The sequence below is a fragment of the Trematomus bernacchii genome, unplaced genomic scaffold, assembly GCF_902827165.1.
Source record: "Trematomus bernacchii unplaced genomic scaffold, fTreBer1.1, whole genome shotgun sequence".
Classification (NCBI taxonomy): Eukaryota; Metazoa; Chordata; class Actinopteri; order Perciformes; family Nototheniidae; genus Trematomus; species Trematomus bernacchii.
In genome coordinates, this window is record NW_022987821.1 from 2,639,310 (window position 1) to 2,666,770 (window position 27,461).

The 27,461-nt window shown below is 42.1% G+C and overlaps 1 protein-coding gene across 1 annotated transcript in view; it reads left to right on the plus strand.

Moving 5' to 3' along the window:
* LOC117498917 (dystrophin-like) overlaps nt 1–27,461 on the plus strand; it is a 161,473-nt gene that overhangs the window by 86,802 nt on the left and 47,210 nt on the right. The window contains 18 exon segments of the mRNA XM_034151091.1: nt 258–427; nt 2,998–3,121; nt 3,519–3,597; nt 4,742–4,854; nt 5,646–5,774; nt 7,894–8,086; nt 9,250–9,395; nt 14,946–15,046; nt 15,394–15,505; nt 15,605–15,718; nt 15,889–16,044; nt 16,128–16,298; nt 18,147–18,329; nt 19,304–19,438; nt 20,532–20,681; nt 25,090–25,251; nt 26,878–26,982; nt 27,261–27,434. Coding sequence (XP_034006982.1) covers nt 258–427; nt 2,998–3,121; nt 3,519–3,597; nt 4,742–4,854; nt 5,646–5,774; nt 7,894–8,086; nt 9,250–9,395; nt 14,946–15,046; nt 15,394–15,505; nt 15,605–15,718; nt 15,889–16,044; nt 16,128–16,298; nt 18,147–18,329; nt 19,304–19,438; nt 20,532–20,681; nt 25,090–25,251; nt 26,878–26,982; nt 27,261–27,434 — 2,517 coding nt within the window.

Genomic DNA, 27,461 nt, shown 5'->3' on the forward strand with positions numbered 1-27,461 from the left:
GAAATTCAAAATGCAAATTCCAGGCCCTGGAAAAGTTATGGAAAACAATATTTTTCCCAAAGTTTTGGAAAAGTCATGGAAATGTAATTAAAGTTACATCAAATATAATTTATATTTTATCTAATCGCCGAAATAGTAATACTATACTTTATCTCTTTCGGTGAAATTCGCCTAATGGGTGGAAAAGTGTATGAACCCTGGATATTGTACCTGTCGCTGTGTCTAAAAGTTTATTTTTTTAATTATTTTGTGCGCAGCTGTCAACTGTTGTCAGCGTGGTCCAGCAGTCGGAGCTGACCCACTCTGTCGCCACGACCGTTACCAAGGTGACAACAAGGGAGAAGATGTCAGCTGTGCGCCAGACCCGTGATTCACCGCCACCACAGAAGAAGAGACAAGTTGTGGTGGATTCTGAACTTAGGAAAAGGTGAGGAGGTCATCTTTGAATTATTATTATTATTATCAGTACCACACCATATAAAGCTTCTTTCCTAACTTGTGGTAAATGTTCAGTTTCATGCTCCCCTTTCTGCTGTCTTATCTCAGCAGGTAGGTGATGAAATACTGCACAAACTGATAATGATGATATGTGATAGTGATACAATTGAAATAAACCTTTGATAGCAGTAAAGTAGGAGATGAAAATCCTCTTACCACATGTAGACAGTAGAGAGACCTTAGAGGAGGAATGCAGTGGTGGAGAGTACATTAACTTAAGTACTGTGCTTTAATACAGCAACGTCTTCTGAACAACATTAATAAACCTGATGATGTCATAGTGATGTCATCAGGGTTACAATTAAGTACCCACTGTACTCTCTGAATTGAAGGAGGTGAATACTTCTCCACCACTGCTGTTATGCTATTTTAAAGTGATTACATAGATGACTTTAAAATGATGTTTTCTAGGAAATGTCAAGTACCCACATTAGAATACAATTCCCTTTTCAATTAAACAATATCATACTGTTGCTCTGTTTGTATCATGTTTGTTTAAATGTGTCTATTATTGTTTTCAATATTGTTCATATAATAATTATGATTATTATACCAAAAGTGTTGAGTGTATAATTACATATACAGGTGCATCTCAATAAATTAGAATATCGTGGAAAAGTTAATTAATTTCATTAATTCAATTCAAAAAGTGAAACTCATGTATTATATGGATTCATTACACACAAAGAGAAATATTTCAAGGCTTTATTTGTTTTAATCTTTATGATTACGGCTTACAGCTAATGAAAACCCCAAAATCAGTATCTCAGAAAATTAGAATATTACATAAGACCAATAAAAAAAAAAAAAGGATTTTTAATACAGAAATGTCGGCCTTCTGAAAAGTATGTTCATGTGTATGCATTCAGTACTTGGTTGGGCCTCCTTTTGCATGAATGACTGCATGAATGCGGCGTGGCATGGAGGCGATCAGCCTGTGGCTCTGCTGAGGTGTGATGGAAGCCCAGGGTGCTTTGATAGCGGCCTTCAGCTCATCTGCATTGTTGGGTCTCGTGTCTCTCATCTTCCTCTTGACAATACCCCATAGATTCTCTATAGGGTTCAGGTCAGGCCAGTTTGCTGGCCAATCAAGCACAGTAATTCCATGGTCACTAAACCAGGTCTTAGTACTTTTGGCAGTGTGGGCAGGTGGAAAATGAAATCAGCATCTCCATAAAGCTTGTCAGAAGAAGGAAGCATGAAGTGCTCTAAAATGTCCTGGTAGACGGCTGCGTTGACTTTGGACTTAAGAGAACACAGTGGACCAACACCAGCAGGTGACATGGCTCCCCAAATCATCACTGACTATGGAAACTTCACACTGGACTTCAAGCAACTTGGATTGTGTGCCTCTCCACTCTTCCTCCAGACTCTGGGGCCTTGATTTCCAAATGAAATGCAAAATATACTTTCATCTGAAAAGAGGACTTTGGACCACTGAGCAATAGACCATGTATTTTTCTCCTTAGCCCAGGTAAGACGCTTCTGACGTTGTCTCTGGTTCAGGAGTGGCTTGACACGAGGAAGGCTCAGTTTGTAGCCCCTGTCCTGGATACATCTGTGCGCGGTGGCTCTTGATGCACTGACTCCAGCCTCAGTCCACTCCTTGTGAAGCTGCCCCACATTTTGTAATGGCCTTTGCTTGACAATCCTCTCAAGGCTGCGGTTATCCCTGTTGCTTGTGCACCTTTTCCTACCACACTTTTTCCTTCCACTCAACTTTCTATGAATATGCTTGGATACAGCACTCTGTGAACAGCCAGCTTCTGTAGCAATGACCATTTGAGGCTTACCCTCCTTGTGGAGGGTGTCAATGACTGTCTTCTGGACAACTGTCAAGTCAGCAGTCTTCCCCATGATTGTGGAGCCTACTGAACCAGACTGAGAGACCATTTAAAGGCTCAGGAAACCTTCGCAGGTGGTTTGAGTTCATTAGCCGATAAGAGTGTGACACCGGGAGTCTACAATATTGATCTTTTTCACAATATTCTAATTTTCTGAGATACTGATTTTGGGGTTTTCATTAGCTGTAAGCCGTAATCATCAAGATTAAAACAAATACAGCCTTGAAATATTTCTCTTTGTGTGTAATGAATCCATATAATATATGAGTTTCACTTTTTTAATTTAATTAATTAAATAAATTCACTTTTCCACGATATTCTAATCTATTGAGATGCACCTGTATATATATATATATATTTTTATTTGTATTTGTAGTTTTCACTTCTAAATTATGTCAACTATTAATCTGGTAGATGGTTGGGGCTTTATTTAATTTTGTTATGTTTTGTTGGTTTCATTAACTTGTTTGGAATGTAAAGGGCACAAACTAAAACTACTTGCTCATTCATTCAATATTTGTTCTTCTTGATGTAAATACGTGTTAAAGACATATTTACTAAATGACCAAGATAAAAAACGACTTAACCATATTGGGCTAAACAATAACATCACTGGAAGTAATAATGCCAAGTCCATGCGTCCATGTGTCCTCAGGTTTGACGTGGACTTCACAGAGTTGCACAGCTACATGACCCGAGGAGAGGCCATCCTGCAGAGCCCCGAGTGCTCCGTGTCACGCAAAGACGGCAGCATCCAGGAGCTGTACGACAAAGTGCTGGTGAATACACGCCACTAGCTTCATATTTAGCACACAGGCAATAGAGTATTATTGTTCTTCTCATCTAAATCTCAACATAAAATCATTTTGTTATCTATCCCTTTAAGTTTTTTTTTGCAATATTGTTATTTTGCCACTAAAATGCAGCAAAAACCTACACATATCCGTTGTTGACCCATGAAATGCTGAGGTTGTCCTAAATGTCAGAGCAGAATGAGGTCAGAGGTCGATGCTGCAGGAGCTCTCACTCTTTGGAAGAAATAGCCTGTTGAATTGGACATTGATTTTATTCTTCTGTGCATTAAATAATAATTGTCCTGGTACCTGGTACTTTTTCTCTCGCTGCCTCTCCGTGTCTGTCTCCTGTCCTTTAACTTCCTATCTCTCTTTGCCACAGGCGATAGAGCGAGAGCGGCCGGAGAAGTTCCGGAAGCTTCAGGAAGCCACGCGCACGGCGCAGACCCTGGTCGAGCAGGGTAACTCTCCCACTCACACACACTCATTCCCATGCATGCACACACACACACACACACACACGCCCTGTCTGTCCCCATGGCAACGCCTCCACCTGTCCCACCCTCTCCCCTTGTCTCCATAGAAACGCTGATAGAGAGAGGAAGAGACAGAAAGAGAGGGATGCTTCTCCTCGTGTCCTCTCCTCTGTCCTTGTGTTATTGTTGGGGCTTCTGAAAGCAGAAACACTCCATTTATACTTTTCACTTTCACTGCTGTAAACACTGGACAGCGCTCAACTTACTGGTGTGTGTGTGTGTGTGTGTGTGTGTGTGTGTGTGTGTGTGTGTGTGTGTGTGTGTGTGTGTGTGTGTGTGTGTGTGTGTGTGTGTGTGTGTGTGTGTGTGTGTGTGTGTGTGTGTGTGTGTGTGTGTGTGTGTGTGTGTGGTGTGTGTGTGTGTGTGTGTGTGTGTGTGTGTGTGTGTGTGTGTGTGTGTGTGTGTGTGTGTGTGTGTGTGTGTGTGTGTGTGTGTGTGTGTGTGTGTGTGTGTGTGTGTGTGTGTGTGTGTGTGTGTGTGTGTGTGTGTGTGTGTGTGTGTGTGTGTGTGTGTGCGTGTGTGTGTGTCTGTGTCTGTGTCTATGGCCAGCATCCACAAACGTTGTACATGTAAATGGCAGCGCTAATATAGGTAGGATTACTGGAAGGAGCAATCTGGAGACCTGCGAGCCAGGATGCTGCCTTGGTCCAATTATCATCCAGCTGATGGGCCTCAGTCTGCCCTTTGAGAGGCCGGAGTGTGAATCCATCTTTGTACAACTTTAGCATTGATTTCCCCCCTCCTGCAACCTCTTGGAGGTTTTCACTTTGCCGGACATTGGACTTTTACACTTAAATTGGCCATTTACATCACACAAATGTTGCCAGTGAGTGTGAATGCACCATGAGAGAGTGTGAGTCCCGGTGTTCAGGGGGCATAAAAACAGACTTTGTGATGGTTCGCCTCACCTCTCCTACAGATGACATTCACCAGGAGAGTGTGTGTTCATGTCTGTCCCCTACAGAGACACCAATCATAACCATGTGAACTGTGAAGCATGTATCACTGAGTATGTGTGTGTGAAAGCCCCCTTTTTCTTTGTCCCCGCCCCCCCCCCCCCCCCCTCCAGAGGGAATGCGTGCTGATGACATTGCCCAGGCAGCGGAGCAGCTGAACCAGCGCTGGGTGGGGTTCTGTGCCCTGTTGGCAGACAAGCTGGCATGGCTGGCTTACCAGACAAAGGTACACACACACACACATACATACATACATACATACATACATACATACATACATACACACACACACAACACACACACACACACACACACACACACACACACACACACACACACACACACACACACACACACACACACACACACACACACACACACGTCCACTCATATGTCATCACGCACTTATCAACTTCAGAAAGTGAGGAGATTCTGCACTCAAATTCTTTAAAGCATGCAGGTATTACAATGATAATCCAATTAGGGATTTGTTTAAAGCTATATTATTTTGATCTCGCTTACATCATCATATGTGTTCATATTTATGTGAAAAATAGTTGAGAAATAGTTTTAAAATGCCATTTGCAATTCATATTATCTTCAAAACACTGGTTTCTTAATTTCTTCTGCTTTAATTAATACAAAATTATACTGTGAACAGTTATTTGTCCAATTTTTCTCGAATTGTGGACAGGATGCACCAACTATATAGCCATATTTTTCTTTCTGTATTTGAAGCATATGGTGCCCACAGTATTTCCTCTGAAGGTGTCCATAGGCAATGAATAGCAAAGATGTACTATGCATATCATTTAGACAACACAATTGCTACCCAGGCAGGCTACACAGCATGAATTTAAATGCGATGTGACTCACTCTCACATTATCGCAGGTGCGGAAAGAGTTTGGTCACTTTGACTTATGATGCAGCTCTACTGCAAAACAGATGTTGTTTGGGAGTTTACCCGAGGCTTATTTCTCTTTTAGTTGACATGTTGCTGTGTGTGTGTCCTGCAGGTGCTGGCCTTCTACAGCCTGTTCGAGCAGTGTGAGCAAGCGGTGGACACCAGTGAGAGCTGGCTCAAAGTGCAGGCGCCCCCAGCCTCTGAACCAGAACCTCTCAAAGTACAGCTGGACCGGTGCAGGGTGAGTGGAAGAAAGTGGTCTCAACCCAAAATGACTTCAAAATGACCCCTATAATCTGTAATTGGCAAACACTGATAAACATCACACACAAATTCATTTTTTGTTTGTTTAGTTTTTTCATTTTTTCTTCATACCATATCTTTATTTGGTTGGTTTGTCTACATTGGCAATGACAATCCTCCAACAGGCTCCTAGGATCCTCCAACAATGCAACATAAACATACCTAAGAAATGACACAATGAAAATAGTGCAAGAAGAAACAGAAATCAAAGTTGTTGGAATCTTTCTTCCAAGATTATGAGGAAAACCATCTGATATGTTATCCCTGTGAATACTACGAGAACTTAGCTGAAGCTAACCTGGCAAAACAAAAATGATAGATTAATGAACCATAATCGATGTCAAAAATCGATTACATATATACTTTTAAACTCATTTTGACCTACACTAAGATATAGAAATGATCCAATGTCGCAGATTGCAAATAACTTGCCTGGGAATGACAAGGCTTTACGTTTTCTTCAGAATCAAAGCAATCCAAGGATAGTTATCAGAAATCCACTACTCTTATTATACTTTTAATGGGGACTTTTTTTCAGTTTCACGGGAGGTTCAGACTCTGAAAAGCCCTGTTTTTAACCTATGTGTTTGTGAATGAGTATTGACTGGCGAAAACACACAAACACACACACGCACGCACGTTCATTTAGAACATCCAAACAACAGGAGAAGAGAGGTGACAAGCTGTTCTGGAGATATAAGAAGAGGGGAGGCATAATTAAAGTGAACGAGAGGACACAAAAGAAGGTATAGAGAGGCGTAAATACCACAGACATAAGAGAGCAATAAGAATGGAGATTGATTAAGAATGAATTAAAAGGAAGAAATGATCAGGAGAAGCAAGGAGAAAATAAGACATGGAGTGCTGGAGTTCGATATTTCTTGGAAGATGTGTCAGACCAATTCACACAAACAAGCTTTCCCTCAGAAGTGCGCCCACACATTTCCACTTCACACACACACACATGGTGAACACACACTCACACATAAATTCTTTCTGTGTTCATATCTCCGTATTAAACAGGAAAGACTTCAGCATAAAGTATTTATTCAAACTTCTGAAACAACCTTCCCCATGGCAAACTGTGCCGCCAACTGTCAGCTTATGAAAACAAAGACTGCTAAGGTTATGAATGCTTGTGTTTCCTCACATTATTCATGAAGTGGAGCGTGGCTTTAGGCTGGAGTTTAAGTTACTCAGCGGCATTCAAAGCCAACCCAGTTCAGTTTAGAGAGTATTAACCTGCCCTAACGGCTACATCCCTACTGATACTTCTTACTTTTTGTTATCCAAACAAGACACTAAATGTTGATTAATGTGCTACTGAAAATAAACCCCAACAAATACACTTGTTCTGCTTGTTTGAGTAATCACATAGTAGTTTGTCTTTTTAGGAACTTTTAAATTCCAAGTTCCCTTTCATTTCCTCTCATGCGTTTAAAAATATGAATTTGTTTTTTCTTCTGAATATTGGTGTTTCAAGACAATTCAGAACATCGGAACAATAGACAGTCCCCTCATTGCAGAGGGTTAGAGGAGGCACTGATATTAGCATGCTTTTGTTTTAAGTCTGGTAGCAGGGGGGGTCACCTGGCTCTGTCCAAAGTTTAAAAAAAATCATCCAACCAGCACCTCAAAATGTGACTTATTACTCACTTGCTGGAAATATTTTGTTCTACTTAGCAAATAGATTTTAGAGCAGTGTTCAACAAACAAACTGGGTGTACTGGACCCAATGTTTTCTTTGAGAATAGGCTCTCTGATCCGGCAACTTTGAGTAGTTTCTTCTGGAAGCTGATGGACCTTAAAGGTTAACAGAAACTTCCCTGATCTGAAATAACATCCTGCTAAGCTCTGATAAAGGCTCAGTAGTATCAGTAGTTTACTGAGCTGGTACAAAGACTCAGACCCGCTCACTCTTCTAATGCCAGGTTCACTGATAGCACCACTCTATAAATGTTATCAACAGCTGATCAGTTTGTATTGTAGTAGTACGGAAAATAACCATAGAGCTTTTCTCTTAACCTCCATGGTAACAACCCCCTCTGTCCTGACAGGAGGAGGTGGCTCGCCTGGCCTCGCTGCAGCCTCAGGTGGATCTTCTGGAGAAGCACCTGAAGGAGCTGAAGGAGGAGAAGGAAGGGGACGAGGACCCTTCAGCTTTCCTTGACGCTGACATCAGTGCCTTCAAAGAGCACTACTGGCAGGTGCTGGATGACCTGAGGGCCAGAGAGAGACAGCTGCAGCTGGGTAAGAGAGTTAACCTTTGTAACTACACCTGGTGATCCCTGCCTGATAATGAACTCTCTATTTGAGGAGTAGGTTGGTCAATTCTAGTAATAATAGGAAAGGAATCAAGAACAAGACAATTTAAAAATGTATGTCCTAACACCATCCACTTCTTTTTACTTTGTAGAAAGAGTTAAAACGTATATGGGTTTAAAATGAGTTATAGTTGACCTCGTTTGCAGTTGGAGGTGTTCTGTGTAAGGTTTTACAGACGTTGCTTTATGGCGTTTTTATGGTAGAAATGTCCCCAATTAGATTGTAATTTACCTAAGGCCCCCTCTGAGGACCTCCACACCCTGACAGCTCCCACCAGATCATGCAGCAAAGCAATCTACATTCTCCCGTAAAATAAAACAAGGAAAATGTCACTTAGACACTCTAGTTTTCTGTCATCCTGACTGTAAACACGCTTAAATTAAATGTCACAAAGCCAATTTTAACGCTGATTTACAAGTGGAGTGACTCATGTGTGAACAGTGTGGTTACACCTTCTCACCTGTCTGCATGCTGAGAAGCGGGTGAGGGTGAGTCATTGATTCCTATTTGTAGTGCTACTCTCACTGTGTTAAGATGCTCCCCATTGACAATAAGACTTAATGAGATAGAAAAATGAGCTGAAAGCATCGCCCATCAGGAACAGAATAACCAAATGAGACAGACAAAACAAGAGCGCACAGCTATTTATAATCATGGGGAGTACAATGATTGAAAAGAAGGAGAAAACTAAAAGTATAGTCACTGAGAGAAGGAGGAGGAAGAATAGAGAAAGATGCTGACAGTCTGCTTTTTTACTCAGTCAGACAGCTTCTTCCACACTCTGCACTTTTATACATATCCAATACACATATTTAACTACTCACACATGGATAGATATAGCAAGATGAATGATATAGATTTAAATTCAGTTCAGAAGCAAATAGAAAATAATTGACCTGAAAGAATGCCACAAAAACTACTTTCTCCTATAGAGTCAAGTCAGCACATTTGAGATCAAATCATGGAAGCTTTTTAAGAAGGAATAGAAAAGTTGACCAGAAAGAAATGTCATACATTAAGCCTTTGCCTTTTGCAGCGCTCCAACAACGCCTACAGCCTCTCTGACATATCTCTCTGTGTGCCTCTAGTTTTGGAGAGCTTGCCCCCGGCTCGTTACAAGGAAACTATAGCCACACTGTTGGCATGGCTACAACAGTGCGAGGTCAAGCTGTCCATCCCATCCACGGCGGTTACAGAGTATCCTGTGATGGAACAGAGACTTACGGACGTTCAGGTGAACACACACACTCACACTCTGTCTGCAGATCATGTGTTAACATCTGGACTTAGAATAATAACAGCTGAGCTTATGCACTGCTTTAAATTCAGCATGAAGAAGTTGTAAAAACAAACATTACTATGGGCTGTTAACTGTATTATTATGTACATAGTTACTCATTTATCTCCATTGAGCTGTAGTGGTTGTGTTGCAGCTGAAAGGGAAAGCATATCGAGCTCCAATCTATTCTCCATTAAGGAGCTAGATGCATAAAACTGAGAAAGTGTTTGCATTTATTCAGCTTTTGCTTGCTGAAAACAAACAACTCAAACCAGCATGAAGCGCTTAGCCTTACTCACCACGGTTTTACTGACCAACTTCTTTTTGATCGTACACTTTAACATGTCAATACTTACCAACTTCGTTCAGATTTTACTTTTCAATGTGTAACTTCTGTAACAGAACAGTGCTTAGTATAGAGAGCCTAGACTGAGACTTATTTTACCCCAAAAGTCCCTGATACACAAACCAAAGGTCGGTCCTTTTTCCAGGCTATGGGTGATGATTGTCGCCCTAGTTTTTTCCTGTTTTTTTTCAATATTTTCCCGTGTTCTCGCACTGTTGCTGAGATAAATCGCCCTGATTGGCTGTTCAGCTTAAGGGAATTGTTTGTGCTAGCTGGTTGTTAGCTGTAGTATTAATTTATTTGGCAAGATGTAGGCGACGTGAATTGGCTTACGTCTCCAATCCTCCACTACTTTGTCAGTTTGGTGTTTCTGGGCTTTGATACAACTGACCTTTCAACTGCATTTATTTTCTAATCTTGCACTCTATGAATGAAGTTCATCGTTTTTCACCCTTTATCTCAATTTTCATGTCAACTGCATTCATCTCATACTTTCAAACTTTCATATATTTCAAGTTATACTTTAAATTAGAGTGTCCCTGTCCATCTCACAGTTTAACTGCTTTCACCCATAATCCTTCAATGAGATAAAACTGCTTTCAGTGTTTTCACATCGACTGACATTTATACTCTTACTCCTCAACTCATGCTTCAACTGCTTTCAGATATTACACACATTTAAACTACCAATTGCACATGACCTTACATTTGAAAAGCCATCATGTGTTATTCTCTAACTCACAGCTCAACCTATTTTTTTATTTCTTCAACTGCTCAAACTCAGAAAAGCTCAACCTGTTAAGATATTTTAGATGATCAGTTAACTTGTTAAATAGTGGAGTTAAGGTTGGTATAATGGCAGCCCACTATCTGGTATGAATCACAGGTAATTATGCTGTTATGTGGCTATTCTATAATCCCATCATCCACTAGGAGTCAACAGTGGAAGCCCTTGACAACACTGCTCCTAAGATCTATACACAAATTCCCATCAAACACCAAAATGGTGCTGGCTCTATCGTCCTGTGGGCCTGTGTAACAGTGTAATCAGTTTTTTACTACGAGCTGTAAAGTTATACGGCCGCTGGCGATGCCAAACTGCGAAAGCAGCACTCTTTTAAAGGATGCTTTTCTGCGTCTCTTTGAGGAAACAGGCAGAGGATAAAGGAGGGAGAGAAAGCAGATGAAATGCACCATTAACCAAGACGCTGATTCATAGCCACAACCTGAATCTGATACACAGGGGCATCCCTAAATCACTGCTGTAAACATTAAGCCCTTTGCCAAAGTGTCCTTTAAAAAAGACTAAGTGTAAATAGCAAAGGAGTTTTTTAGGAAGCACATTACAGATTATACATATTTCTCCTAAATTGTGGTTTCTGGAAGGCCACTCGAATGCACAAATCTCAAACTATGGCTGTTTCCATAAGTGGAAAATAATGTGTGTCTACTTTGGCCCATCCTTCAACTTTCCAGCGAGTTTCATGAATATAGAGCCTCTAGTTGTTCCTTTGACAACGATATTTGTACAACGAAACGGCGCTGTTGTATGAGAGACCAGCTTCGCCTGCTTGCATCTATCATCTGTTTGTGCTACGTTAAACATGTTGACATAAGACACTGGTGCTCAGAGAAAGGCGGTATGTGGACCTGTTTATCTAAGTGATATCCCATAGTTAACATATTTTCTCTAAATGATTTCCGTTCCCAAAATCCACTTTTAAGAATGAAAACATCTTATATAAGTACCAAGAAGCTAATACAATCCTCCTTAAAGCCATTAATATACAAACTATATATATAAGTCACTTCTTAAATGTAAACCCTGCTGCAGTTTCATTTCTGTACGCTGTAGTCTGTATTTACAAAGCAGCAGCAAGCTAAAATCTATATTCTGAAACCCCCAAAACAAGCAGAGAGAATTTCAATTTCAGTGCAAATGTGTGATTTTGTGGAGCCAGACTTCCATCTGCTTAACATGCAGAGAGCAGGTCTGCTGTGTGTGTGTGTGTGTGTGTGTGTGTGTGTGTGTGTGTGTGTGTGTTTGTCTACAACTCTGCAATTATGAGAGGCGGGTGAGAAAATCCCAGGAGAGCAAATCAGTGTCTCTGTTTAGCACAATATCTGTCTACACACAAACACCAGTGAGTCAGAATGCTTACAATACAAAGGTGCGTACTCACACACACACACATATTCCTCATTTTGTCAGTGTTTATCGGTATTCCCCTTCAAACACACACTTCTTAGTTGTTTTAGAAGGGTTGGTTTCTTGTGTGTGTGTGTGTGTGTGTGTGTGTGTGTGTGTGTGTGTGTGTGTGTGTGTGTGTGTGTGTGTGTGTGTGTGTGTGTGTGTGTGTGTGTGTGTGTGTGTGTGTGTGTGTGTGTGTGTGTGTGTGTGTGTGTGTGTGTGTGTGTGTGTGTGTGTGTGTGTGTGTGTGTGTGTGTGTGTGTGTGTGTGTGTGTGTGTGTGTGTGTGTGTGTGTGTGTGTGTGTGTGTGTGTGTGTGTGTGTCCTCTTTAAACTTGATAATGGTCTTGTGTCATAGCAGGGAGATGAAGCCTTGTAGCCGGAGATTAATTAAAGTTGATTGTAGATAATAATTAGAAATTCATTCTGCATACTGATGAGCTGTCATTAATTTTCACTACAACTCTTTCCCCTCTGCTCTGAGACACTTCTGCGTGTGTAGTTAGAAACAGTTCTTTTTTTACCCAGGTGACGGTATCTCCCCTCGCTCTATTTCATTAAAATAATGAGAGTTTTTGTCAGGTGGGAACTTTGCTAGAATCCTGACCTCGTGTTTCAAAATACAAAACTATAGCAGATAATGGTTGAAGTGAGTGACAGATGATTATTAATATCCTCCACAGCTACTGGTAGATATTATTAAAGACCTTAAAGCAGCATTAAATCACTACCTATAATCAGGCGTCAAATACATCTGATGAATGATTTTGCTGTAGCGATGTATGGATCAGTAAGTAGGGGTAGACTGTATAGATATATTGATGTAGGACTCTAGTTTACTTCAGAACACTTACACACATTTGATTTGAAAATGAGATATTGAGTTTAAATCTTTACATAGACATACAAAGTTAAAGTAAGGATGTGTAATCAAAAGATAAAATAAATATATTTATATGAACATAAGGAGTTAAAGTCACATTTCCCAGTTTGACTGATTCATTCAGACCATAAAGCATCACAGCTCATTGATTTTCCCCAGTGAACTACAGATATTAAAGGGTAGCAGCACCAGAGGTCTATGATGGATTTTTTTTAACGATGACAGATTAGAACAAACTCCGAACAGCGCCAAAGTTTCCCCGCAGCAGGGCTCCGGTATTATGCCGTGTTATGCATGCCAAAAGGAAATGATATCGTTTCCAAACCTAACTTTGCCGAACAGATCAACGAAAGTATTTGCTTTACGCTGTGCGCGTACCCGCGAGGTGCTGTGTGGGCATGCATAACACGGCGCTAACAGTTCATGAGCGAGTGTCCACTCCCCCCCCCCCCCCCCCCCCCCCCCCCCCCCGTTGACAGTTCACAAGCGTGCTCTCAGAGTTGTGTACAGGCCGACGGGTAATAGTGGATTTTGACGGAAATGTTGCATTCCTGTCCGTCAAAATGGGCTGTGAAAAAGTCTATCGCAACCTCTGGGCAGCACTGTAGAAAGAGAGCGTCCTCTTGAGACAAACAGCAGCAGTGGTCATTTGTTAAAATGCCAGAAACAACTCATGTCTACCTGGCAAAAACCTCCTGTGATAGAGAGAATTATGACTGTTGTCAGGCTGGTAGTGTGACTTTGTCATAGCACCACAAGCTAATCCCCTTAGGGAGGACATGTGCTGTGTTTTGGGTCCACAAAGACAGTGACTTGGAAATAGGAGACCATTGTTTTAATCCCATTTCTTAGAGACTATAATCAGTTTTGTCTGATAGTGAAACAGATGCTTGGGTTGATAACAGTTGGCTCATCTTTATAACATCAAGTAACATGACAGAATTGCATTAAACAAGGCCTTTTTGTGACTTAGGTAAAGTAAACTCTCTATTGTCTAACGTCATCATATTACACAACCATACCCTATTGGAGTAAGGCTGTCCATCGACGTTGACATTGTGATGTATCACCCTCTCACCTTTCCGTTGTACCGTTAGTGACAGTGAACATTGAAGTAAAGAAACAGGCTTATCCATGTGCCCTCAAATGGAGCTTGGTACAAATTGAAAGCGAGAAGGAAAGAAAAGAAAAAGCCCTTTGAGCAGAAACTTTGAGTCTCTAATGCTTCCTTGCTTTGGATTCAGTGTTGCAGCGGAAGGATTGTGGGTAAGCCATAGTAACTGACGGATGTCCCGTCCAGGAGCTGAGCTAGAACTGAGCTAAACTAAGCCTCTGAGCCACCTCTGTGTGAACGAGGCTTTCTTCCCAGAAATCTTCCATTGCACGCCAGCTATAGTTCACCGGGAATTCCCTCACCTCTCCACTTATCATTCATCCCATACTGCAGGCTAAGCAAAATCAAACAGTGTGAAAAGGCTTTCATTACAAAATGTTAACAGTGGCAGCCTCATATCCTCTCATGCTCGTCATCCCTCACTCTCCCATTTCCCCCCCGCTCGATAAATACTGAGTAATGTTACGGACAAGCTTTTGAATCGACTCTTTTTCTCCATGGCATTTACGCCAGTTACGCTAGAACACGTGGTAGATGGTAATTGGATAACTCGTTTATGGATATGGGTCCCCTCTGCGTTTGTTGATACATGTGTGTTTTATTTATCTTTTTATTTATTCTGGACTACAGAGGAGGCTTAGGGCCGCATGTGAATTATCTGTTTAGATTTGACCTCAGTGATTTTTTGTAGTTCTGTGAAAAAAGTCAGAAAGCTGACTTTAATCTCAGAATTTTGACTTTATAGTCAGGGTACTACTTTCTTTCTCCGAATTCTGACTTTTCTCTCAGAATTCAGACATAAAAATCTGACTTCTGGCTTTAATCTTAGAATTCACTTAAGGTCAGATCCAAAATATATTCACATGTGTCTCTAGTCCTCTTTTATAATATATATATATTTTATATAAGTACTTTTTCAATCAAAACTTCCATTGCCCCTCCTCATTATTTCTCTGTTTCTCCCCCCCCCAGGCCCTGCAGGTGGCTCTGGCTGAACACCAGGGGGAGGTGGACTACCTGACCTCCACTGTGGAGGAGGTGTTCCAGAAAGCACCAGCAGACATCAGCCAAAAGTAAGACATGGAAAATAAAGAGTGCTGTGTAATCTATTGAAGGAAAGGATTACACAAAATAGATTGGGTGCAGATTCCAGTTCAGTAAATCCGTGTCTGAAACGACCGCTGCTGTAATGTTTAGTTGAATGAACCCAAGTCAAAATTGTCTTAACCCCTGTCTGATTTGTTTTTTATTTGCACGTCTCCTTATTGATCTATGCATCTGTCTGCTAATAAAAGCAAAGTCGATGCCCAATCAAAATGGTCTGAATATAAAAAAATAAAGTTGTGTAGAACTTATAAAGCATAGGTAAACATATATGCCATGTCACAAGCCAATTGTGAGCTTCTGTGATTTCCTGCAGGTATCGCATCGAGATGGACGGCATCATGGCGCGGTGGAAACGACTCGGCACGACGCTGACAGACAACGCCCAGAAACTCCAGGAACTCATGGCCAAACTGTTGCAGTTTGAGGTGAGATTTACAACGGGGATCGCTATATGTTGCTTAGAAGTCAAGCTTACTAAAGTGAGATATCTTTCATCTCAATACTCGTTCTTGTCTCGCCAACAGAATGACGTTAAGACTCTTAAGAAGTGGATGGCAGATGTGGACGTGTTCCTGAACGAGGAATGGCCAGCACTGGGAGACTCTGAAGCTCTGGAGAAACAGCTGGAGCAGTGCACGGTGAGGAAATCATTTGGACCTCACTTCAAAGTCTTATTTCAACAGTTTCCCTTTCCTGTCATCAGCTGCGTAAAGCCTGAGGTCCAAGCTGGGCAAGCCTAACTTTAAAGGACGACGAATGACAAGGAAATATGACAACGTTCTGAATATTTTGCATTCTGATTGGCTAGGCTTTGGTGAATGACATCCACACCATCCAACCCAGCGTCAACGGCATCAATGAAGTGGGTCTGTACCTAAAGAAAGAGGCCGAGCCACCCTACGCCGTCCACATCCAGAAGGAACTAGACGACCTCAACGCCCAGTGGGAGAACGTCTGCAAACAGGTGCGGACCCTTCATCCAGAGGTCGTGTTTTCCTGCTTTATGTGTCCCTACACCTTTAAATGTTTTTCTTTACCTCCGTCTAGGCCTACGCCAAGAAGTCGGCCCTGAAAGGAGGCCTCGACAAGACCATGGCTCTGAGGAAGGAGATGCAGGAGATGCAGGAGTGGATCAACCAGGCGGAGGAGGACTACCTGGAGAGAGACTTCACGTACAAGACTCCTGAAGAGCTGCGCAAGGCTGTGGAGGAGCTCAAGGTGTGTGAACCGGACAGTAGATTGCTGCTGCTGTGACAGTAGTTCCTAGAGTAAATATCACATTTGTTTTAGTCTGAGAGTAATGATCACTATTTCTTTGCACTAAGATACTAAGATACAAAAAATGTTCTTGCACCATGGCTCATAAAGGACGACTTCTCTGCTGAGTAACGGCCCGTCCACACAGCAGCGTAAAAAAATCTTGGAGGTGGGCGTATCTGAAGCTTGGGAATTTTTTGCGAGCAAGGCACCAACAACCAATCACATGAATCTCCCGCCCCCGACATACGAAGCAAAAAAGCCCGAAGTAAACTGGATATAAACTCCCCAAACAGGCGAAAACCTACCACTGTCTCTGCCACCTCCCTCCATGCCTGGCTCCTCCGGTTTATATCCCGGTAGGTAAATAGGGACTGGTCATAAAGCACCGGGTGATTCCCTACCGCTAATTTCTCCTCCATTTTTTGGAAGGAAAAATATATATGTCTCTCCTAGCATACACGCGGTTTGATTGGCTAGCGCTTGAACTGTCAGATTTGCATACACGGGATTTGATTGGCTGACGCTTCCACCTCAGCTTCAAAAGTTGAACATTGCTCAACTTTGAATCCTGAAAATCCTGAAAATCTCCGCTCTGCTGCCCACAATGCAGTTCGGCGAAAAGTGAGGCAAAGTGACGTCACCCCATTCAAAGTGAATGGGCAGAAGCGTTCCAAAATGTTTTAACGCTGCTGTGGAGACGGTCCGTAAGCCTCAGAAAGTGCTGACTCTGACACAGTGTTTTATTTATGTCTGTAGACCATTATATCTTTTGTGAACTGAATTATTAATATTTACAATGATTTGCAGGCATAGACAGATTTTCAATCAAAAAGGCATGTATACAGATATACGTATTTTTATTATTTTTCTGCCGTAATTGTGACTATAAAGGGATTTACATAGGGTCTTTATTCACAGTACAGACTTACATCTCACTGACCTTTCTGCACCTGCTTCTCCCTGTCCCTCTCTTCTGATCCTGGTTCATTCCTTATCCATAGCCCCCCGTCTGCCTGCCTCTCTTTTTATTGTGAAGAAAAACACTTATTTCGGTCTATATTTATTTCCCTCTCTCTGTATTCTTCCCTCACAGCTCTGAGTCTAACCCCCTCTCCACTCTCTTTGTCTCCATAACTCAATTTCGTATCAAATTGCATAAATGCCCCTATTCCCCGCTGCACTTTCTCTGCCTTCATAACCCTAATGCGATGTATTTGTGATGTAAATGTCCTTTGTTAATAAACCCAAAAGCCTTGGCAGTAGTAGCCCCCTTCCATTCACCCGCTTAAAAAAAGTTTACTTGAGAGGCAAGTTGAAAATTAAAAATTGATTTCACTCTGCTTGCTCTTGCTAATCCCTCCCTCTTCCTCCCTCCCTCCTCCTCTCCTCCCCTCCCCCTTTCTGCTCCGAGCTAAAGGAAACTCCATTGGTGAATCTGTTCAGTCGCTTATTCTCCAAATCCCCCCCCCCTGCCTGGTTTGGGAAAGTATTAGCTTCATTCATTGATTCGTTGCCTAGGTTGTTCCCTCCGTCTGTCTCTGTCCCTTTACACTGTGGCTTTGTCAACTGCAGACACATTGATTCATTTGTTTGTGCATCCGTCCCTCCTTCCATTAAGCCTCTCTGTCTCTCTCTGTCCTTCTTCCTTCTCTTGCTCTTTCATTTTTGTAACAAGGCTTACCAATAAAGTGGTGCAGGAATGAGTCCTAAAACTGTATATTTTGGTTGGTTAGATGCCTGAAATCATACGTCATCACTGCACCACTATGCAATTGGAATCAACATCCCTTACTCTATCTTCCTCAGAGGGCCCAGGAAGAGGTCCACTCCAAGGAGCTGAAGGTCAAACTCCTGACTGACAGTGTCAACAGTTTCATCGCCAAGGCTCCCCCCACGGCCCATGATGCCTTGCGGTCTGAATTGGACGTTTTGACGGCTAACTACCAGCGCCTGTGCAGCCGGCTGGATGGGAAATGTAAAACGCTGGAGGTAAGAACTTTCTCTGTGATCATTTGGAAGTGTTTATCGGACATTCTCGCCATGCTTAGGTAAAGACAAAGTGGGGAAAGAGAAAGTGTGTGTCCATGTGTGTGTCAAGGCCAAGGCGGTAGTGTACAAAATACATCAGTGCCAGTGTGTGAATGTACTCAGTTTACTATAGATGAGCAGAGGCGAAGCGAGGTTAGCCGAGTAGAACCGTTTCAGGCTATCTTCTTGCATCTTTTTACCTCTTGACTTAGTAATTGTAAGCTTAATCAAAGTATAAAGTATATTTTAATGAACACAAGGTGGTTAAATATTTCACATTCAGGCTTAAAGTGATGGGGATATGAGCTCGATAAATACATGTTCTTCAGAAGAAGATATTCAGTATGAAAACTGTGGAGAAGACTGTGCTCTGTGGTCTGGAGGCAGAAATCTCAGAGCAGATCAATAGTGCATGACCCCCCCTACGGCAAAATATCACATCTTTGGTTTTAATAATTGACTTTCTCTTGTTTTTCATACTTTTACTTTGAATGTTCTTATTATTTATAAATATCCTTTTTTATTTTATTTGATCTTTATATTGCACATTTGACAGACTTTGTCCTGTGTGAAGAAACTTGTGCCATTTGGAACATATTTTTCAAATGAGCTTCATTTCACAATTAGAAAGCCAACTCAATCACTTAGCCAGACAGAGGCAACTGTTGCTAATTTGCAGACTGGAACAAACTCATCAAACATGTTGATGTTGAACAGATGTTGATATGACGGCCTGCAGCAACGCTGAATAAGTGAATATGAAAAACTGGTAGTCATGGGCTTTCAAATTTACGGGGGAAGTTCTCTCTTTCACTTTCACTATCCGTCTTTTCCTGCACCGTTCATCTTGCCAAATGTCAAAATGTTCATCTGTTTTCGTATGAATCAATTCACTGATGCATTTCCTCTGTGTGTGCCTCCCTGTGTGTTTGCAGGAGGTGTGGGCGTGCTGGTGTGAGCTGCTCTCCTACCTGGAGCAGGAGAACGCCTTCCTGGACCAGCTGGAGCAGAAGCTGGACGAGACGGAGAACCTGGAGGGAGGAGCGGAGGAGCTGCAGGAGGCGCTGGATGTCAGTATGAAGTCACTCTGAAACGCCTTTCATTTGTATCTTTTCTTACAAGATGATAAAGTTAAAATAAAACAAGCTATTATATCAAAAACAGGTATAAAATACAAGAATAAAAGCAGGCTTATACCAAGGCATTGTGATCAGCACACCTCCAACACTTCTTAGCAACGTCAGTGTTCTGCTGTGTTGTGGTTAATCAGTGTCCCTGTCTCGGATCAGCTTAAATAGTCGCGGTGCTTACGGCTCAGCTAGGCTAACCCAGCTTTTAGAGAAGGATGACCAGTTTAAGGCGACCGTTTTTGCAATCCAAACAGCCACCAGACCCTCAAGCAGGGAGCGTGATCCTTGTAAGCTTTAAAGGGATTTCTTTCCTTTTTTTAATTAAACAATAACCATGAGAACTCAGGTCTCCCTCAGCTACAAACCCGTACCACCACCATGAGAAGAACATCAGAAACCCAGTGGGCTTAAATTGAGAACACATAACAGAAACATAAACAAGATTGTTTCTGTAATGCAGGCGTTTGTATGAAATTTAAAAAGTGTTAATCCCATGGAATTTGCATTGAATCCTGTAATTAGAGACACTGGAGCTGCCTGGCCTTCTTTGAAGAAGTAAAGTGAAAGGCTTACGTGTTAACCCTAACTTGTTAATTTGCTTAAACTGTGCTTTTGCAGAGTGCTTCAGATGTTACATCCAGGGATTTGGTGAGATTAAACAATGCAAAAAGCTTTAAGCCCCTCCACCATGATGCATTATTTCATTAAAACTCCAACAGAACAGCAAAAATGCAAACTGCCTACTCAGCTGTATTTCACTTCGCTAAACTGACATCAGCAAAGATTTAGGAAGATGTGGAAAGCTGTTAAGCACCCAGGTCAGACGTACAGGGGCTAATTGACCTATTTAAGCTTTGCATGTCATCACCAAACGCTCTTATCCTGCATAATGTTTAATACACGTCTCCTAACCTTATCCTGAGTCAGCTTCAAACAAAACAAAGTATGCAAAAAAACAGTTGAATCAAACCCATATTTTTCAAAGTGTAATGGCCGAGTGTAATTGATGGAGGTTTTCTCTGTGTGTTTACAGAGTCTGGATGTTCTTCTGCAACACCCGGATGACAACAGGAACCAGATTCGGGAGCTGGCCCAGACGCTAATGGACGGAGGAGTTCTGGATGAACTAATACAGCAGAAACTGGACGCCTTCAACACACGATGGGATGAGCTCATGGCGAGGGTAAGAGGAATCATACAAAGTCTTTCATAAAAAAAAAAACGGTTGTCTAATTATTTATCACCCCCTTACTTTGCTTTGGTGTGGTCTGTCAGTGTTGGCTCTTATCGAACATGCTACAATTATTGGGGTATGTTGCTGTCTTATCCTGGAAAATCAAGTTGTTGTCATTGTGCACCTGGGGAGAAAATGTGTATTCTTAGGGGATTAACATTTTAAATGTCACCTTATTTCATCACCTTAGACCTGAAGCATGGACACACTTAGGTCAGATGGTACGCTAAAGCCTGGTTAAATCACCTCTTAGGCGCAAATAGTTAAATAATATATGCAAGCAGAGACATTGCAGGGTTTATGGTAATGATATATGTTAGCATTATCATCAGCCATCACTTCCTGTTGGGTTTTTAGTTGTTGCTTACTAAACATGAGTCGTCACATCGCTGGACTTCTGTCCTACATTTCTCTCACAGTCAGAATGATGCTACAGGCTGTCGTTGGTTGCTTTAAGACAAGTTCACAGTACAACGTTGGACAAGTGTTCCGATAGATAACCAAAGAAAAAAGGCTTTGAGCACAGCATGTACATGTGGACTGGAAATGCTGGCAACTGCAAGATAAACCAATCACGTTCCTTATACCAAAAATACAACTGATTTCGTTTTTTCTGAGAACACATTTCAAGAAACTTCCATTTTTATTACAAATGATAAAACCAGCTCAACAATTCTCTTTGGAAAATGTACGTTTTATTTTCTGTCAGTATTTGGTACGTCCTCATTTGGCCTTGATAACATCATGTTCTCGAGCTGGCACGGACTCCACGAGTTTGTTAAAAATCTGACGACACATGTTATCCCAGCATGAACTGACAGTGTTCCAAAGAGCCTCTTATGATGTTGCATAACGCTTGGCTTTCTCACTGTTGTCCTCAATGTTCCATGGGGGTGAGGTCAGGTGACTGTGGAGGAAAATGCACAATAGTCAGGACTTGTTCATCTTTGCTCTTCAACTAGGTGCATTTAGGGTCATTATCCTCCCGCTGTATGAATCCTTCTCTAAAATGCAATGTCTTTTATGCTGGGTTTGATAAACTGCAGTATCATTCTCTCAACTGTTCTCTCCTTACATCCCCCCCCATCTGTTGCTACCATAAATCCCATTCTTGGATTCATCAGTTTATAAGACTTTATCCACCTCTACATTTTTGTATTTCTCAGCCCACTCAAAGCGTTTCACCTCGCTTCCCCTCCTGAGAAGTCCTTCTTTTGATCGTGCTCTTGCTCTTGAATTCTGCTCTATCTATCTCTGGACCAAGCTTGATGTATTGATCTTCTGATGCTGAGGTCATGTTTGGTCTGCCTGATCGTGCTTTGGATAAAACCGATCCAGTTTCTGCAAAAGTATTGGAGTTCCATGCACTGCCCCTTTGGAAACCTTTAAGTCCTGAGGCTGAGCAAGCCCTTCTCTGCTTAGAATCAAATCAATCTGAGTGTCATGGAGTACTATATGTTGAACTATTTTCAATCATTTTATTGACCAGACAATAAGTGTATATTAACAAAAATATACATCTGAAAATATTCCTTATTTTCCGCCATATTCACATTTTTCTTCCTCCTATTCTCTCACGTTACCCTTCTCTCATTCATCACACCTTTCCAATCGTTTCTCTATTCCATACAACCCTCCTCTCCTTTCTCCCTCTCCTTCCCCAGCTCCGTCTGTCTTCTCCTAATTGATTGTCTCTTCCTCCACCCCTGCACTCTCTCCTCCTCTTCGTAATCTTCCTCCTCCTTCTCCTCCTCTTCCTCTTTCAACGTCTTCCTTCCAGCCCTCATCAGCCGGCATCAGCGGCCGCGAAACATTCTCAGCCTCTTGTGGTGATCCTCAGCGACAGATTAGACATTCTTGCACACACACACACACACACACACACACACACACACACACACACACACACACACACACACACACACACACACACACACACACACACACACACACACACTCATTGCCCGCTGGGTTGATCCTCCCTCACAATAGCACCAGATTAATGTTCTCCTTGCAGCCTGATAAGCCTCCCTTTGTTGGTCTACCCATCAGAGACTGTGTGTGTGTGTGTGTGTGTGTGTGTGTGTGTGTGTGTGTGTGTGTGTGTGTGTGTGTGTGTGTGTGTGTGTGTGTGTGTGTGTGTGTGTGTGTGTGTGTGTGTGTGTGTGTGTGTGTGTGTGTGTGTGTGTGTGTGTGTGTGTGTGTGTGTGTGTGTGTGTGTGTGTGTGTGTGTGTGTGTGTGTGTGTGTGTGTGTGTGTGTGTGTGTGTGTGTGTGTGTGTGTGTTATTTCAGACTTTTTTGTATTTTCTGGTTTGGAAGTGTCATTGTGTGTGTTATCTGAAGCCGGTGTCCTTTGTTTCGCGGTGTGTGTCAGCATGTGAGGTGAGGCGGGGGGGCTGTTTGTTTGTTTCTCATCTATATTGAGGGCGAGGAGCGCAGAGACAGGAAGCGGGTGTTTGAGAGTCACTCTGGAAAGACAGATGCAGGAGCAAAAGCACACAGACCAAAATATTGCCTTAATATTTCCTCTCTTTTGACCGGAGGGAACTGTAGGAGGGATTTCTTTTTTAAATGTATTTCTTTCAAACTTGGATCGTTGTGTGGTTTCAGGAACGGTCATTTGTCATCCTACCACAAGACAGACACTAGACAAATCACCTAGAAGCAGTGGTTATTTTTTTATTAAAACAAACACCTTAAATCATCACTAAAACCGTCTTTAAATGGAGCTTTCCAAAAAGGTGTTTAATGAGGTGAATATAAACTGATATATCTGTTAAGGCATCACAGAAATAAAGGATTTTTGAAGAAAAATACACAGTTCATTCTTTTTTTTTTTTAATCGGATTAAGAAATACTAATAATAATTATCCCATGGGAAATTGGGCGTTCATGGCAGTTGTTCAATTTTAAAATGAACTCCAAAGAAAACTAAATGAAATGACATATCGATATACGCTCTGAAACCTCTCCATAAAAGCAAAATGCATGTGTTTGTATCCATATGTATGTATTCAGATGTATTCAGATGTATAGGTCCTGTCCTGTGCATGTGTGTGAACAACTGACTGAAAGACCATTTCCCCTTAATAAAGAGTCTTCTTTTTCTTCTAAAAAGATCAAATACAATTGGACATAAACTGAAGAAACTAAACTTGAATGTCCTATGGATAGTCTTTACTAAATTGTAAAGTTGCCTCTCTAACTTAACTAAGACATTTTTGATGTTATCAAATCAAAGTAAAACATCACAGAAGTATAATTCTTATCTATTTTCCAACTTCTTTCCATCCAAAGTATTATAAATTCACGACTCAAATAGCTGAGTGTCAACACTCCCCCGGCAACAGAGTGCACGGGTCCAAGAAAGTGCAGAGACAGTGGAATATAATCTCATTATATCTGTGTCCCACTTAAAAAGTTATGTTGAGATAAATCCATGTTGTGTTATATCTCTGTCTGCTGTTCCTCAGATCAAAGAGGCGTGTTTGCCATTTTAATTTGGAGCTTTTTGTAACGGCTGAACAACCAATAAGAGCAAGTGTAGCGCGGAGATCGCTGCTTAGCCGACGGCGTTTCCGACGCAAGGCAAACAGCGATCCTCTATCTCGCCCGTTCACAATCACTGACTTCCTTTCGATGTGTGAGAGAAATTAGTAATAAGGGAAAACTGAGTGTTTAATAAGAATATGTATTCATGAGCCGACAATTGCCAGGGAAATGGAGTACATGGCCACGGGGAAGGTTGTTATCAATGTTTGTCTAAATATTTAATATCGCGCTCATTTCGTACATTATCAGCCATGAAACGGTGACATTGGGAGCACTGTGAGTGTGACACAAGCGTTAGCGGCTCACGGCTATATTTAGAGTCATTATCCTTGTGCATGAGCTTAGCATGCTCACCTGTGACCACATGGTCTTCCTCACAACTCACAAGCTCTTACAGGATGTGATGCAACATGTCCGTAGGAAAGTTAATCTCGTAGGCAGACAAGAGGTGGAGAGCAGAACAGAAACAGTAGTTGCAGAGGGTCCTACTTCTCAGGCATCAGAAGATCGTTTGTTATTTGGGTTGTTCGCTGGCAACCTTGATGTTGTCGTCACACTGAGGCAACATGAGAGAGAAACCCCGGCCTCCGTCCTTCAAGAGGGTATATGCAGAGAGTGTGTGTGTCTGTGTTGTTTGTTTTTAGGTACATGTGGGGTTGTGTGTTGCGAGAAACTGTTATTTAGAGGGACGAGGGATTGAATATTTCTCTTTATATACATTATATACGTTTCCCATTTGCTGTTATCTGTTTTAATGGTCCACTTCATTTGTTTTGTGACGCAGTTTTGTTTGTGTTTACCCAGGCGGGGCTCAGGAAGCAGGAGCTGGAGAAGAGTGTGCAGTGGGCCCAGGAGAATGACAAGAGTCTGAGGCAGATCCAGGATTCGCTTGCCAACACCGACCGACACCTTACTGCGTACCTGGCTGACCACATCGACGCCCAGCAGATACCGCAGGAGGCTCAGGTAGCCATCAGTGTGTAGCTGTGTGTGCGTGTAGGGACTAATGAGAATCGTTGTGGGCCATAGCTTCTACATAATCTCTATATTTTTCCGTTCACTAAGACTGGCTGTGTTCATGAGCCGTTCATATCACAGGGATCCTCCCCACGGAGACCGCCATCTTTCTACAGTAGCTCAGAACGGACAAACTAAAAGTGGCTTTAGAACTAGAGAGGGCGTTTTATTTCATTCATTGTGTCCTAAAAGTTTAAAAATACCTAATTAGTTGAATTATTTTCATGCTGCCTTTTATGTAAATGAGACGTTTGTGCTCTATGGGACAAATATGTGGGAGAGCATCCTAAGATATTTTAGTTTCATGCTCCACTGAGGAACTTTTCATAGGAATGAATGACAATACTTCAATTAAATGCTAGCGTTACTGATAAGACTTAATCAAACCAAACTTCACCCCGCTGGTCCCGATGTAAGCAGACCCAACTGGACCTGCAGTATTTAGACTACGCCAGGCTGAAGTCAGTTTGAATAAAAATGCTCCTAATGTAGAATAAAGATGCCAATTCATCATCAGTAAGTGCAGCTTTTAGTTGACTCATGAAACACTGTCAAGCTTTTTGCCCTGTCAGGTTTTACCACTAAGAGTGACAGCTGTGTGGACAGGTAGAGGAAGAAGAGAATGACAGCTGAGTGGAAATATACTTCAGAGAGTGTGTGCGTTTGTCTGTGTGTTTTTTGTGTGCATGCATGGGAACCCAAGGGAGAATGGCGAATGCTCTTTTTCTCTCTGTTGTCCTAATTAAGCCCGGGGCAACTTTGGACACGGACAAGAGCGCACACACACTCTTACACACACACACACACACACACACACACACACACACACACACACACACACACACACACACACACACACACACACACACACACACACACACACACACACACACACACACACACACACACACACACACACACACACACACACACACACACACACACACACACACACACACACACACACACACACACACACATACACTTCTGTCTGTATGTCTCTTCCTCCACACAGCCTCTAGACAATTCAGACAGTCGATGGTGAAATAATGGCCTGCGATGATAGAAAGACTGATGAGGGAGAGTGTGTGTACGTGGAGAAGGAAGGAAAGATTGAATACACGTATGTTGTAGACACACACACACACACACACACACACACACACACACACACACACACACACACACACAGGCGGATGGGAGAATGATTGGATTAGATTGGTGTGGATGAGCATATGTGATTACAGGGCATTTGGTATTTAAAAGTGAGAGGGGTGACAGAGGCCTCTGTGTGTGAAAGGGGGGGGGGGGGGTGACAGGTTGTTAATGCTTTTAAGCATCCTCTCCTATCTCCTTGATCCCTCATGCCCCCTTGTGGTTATTATTAGGAGGTACACTATCAATGCATTCCAACTTTATTGGCTTTAGTCTGACTTTCAAAACAACATTTTCAGACCCATTACATCACATTTTTATATTAATTTTAGTCAAAATAAAGTTATGGTTCATTAACATAATCGGTGTTATCCTTTTTATTTTTAATTGGTCTTTTACGTGCATGCGTGTGTTCAACAGAAAATCCAGGCGGAGCTGAGCGGCCATGAGGCGACCCTGGAGGACATGAAGAAGAAGAACCAGGACAAAGACCCGAGGGTTATGGGACAGATAGACCTCACGCAGGTACACACTCACACATGAACATGTACACACACATATTGAGAAAAGTACAAAACAAAACAAAATTGTACTGAGGGATTTTCTGGAGAATTGTGTTTTGTCAGGAGATTTAAATGATTAATGAAGGTATCTAAGTTGTGCCAGCTGTGCATAACATAGCAGGAGAGGTGTGGATAAATAATCCACTGACAACATGGATTCTTCTTCCTCTGCAAACTTCACCGAACACCTGCATTTCATTATTTATTTTAATATATCTTTGTGTCTCTTCCTTTTCACAGAAAATGCTGGCAGACGTGTGGACGAAGTTCCGGCTCTTCCAGAAGCCGGCCAACTTCGACACTCGTCTGACCGAGTGCGAGCGCTTGCTGGCTGGGGTCAAAAGCCAGGGGGGTGTGCTGGACATCCGCAGTGTGGAGCAGGACGTGGTGCAGTCACAGCTGGACCAGTGCATGGTGGGTCATCCAATCAGATGCGGTGAA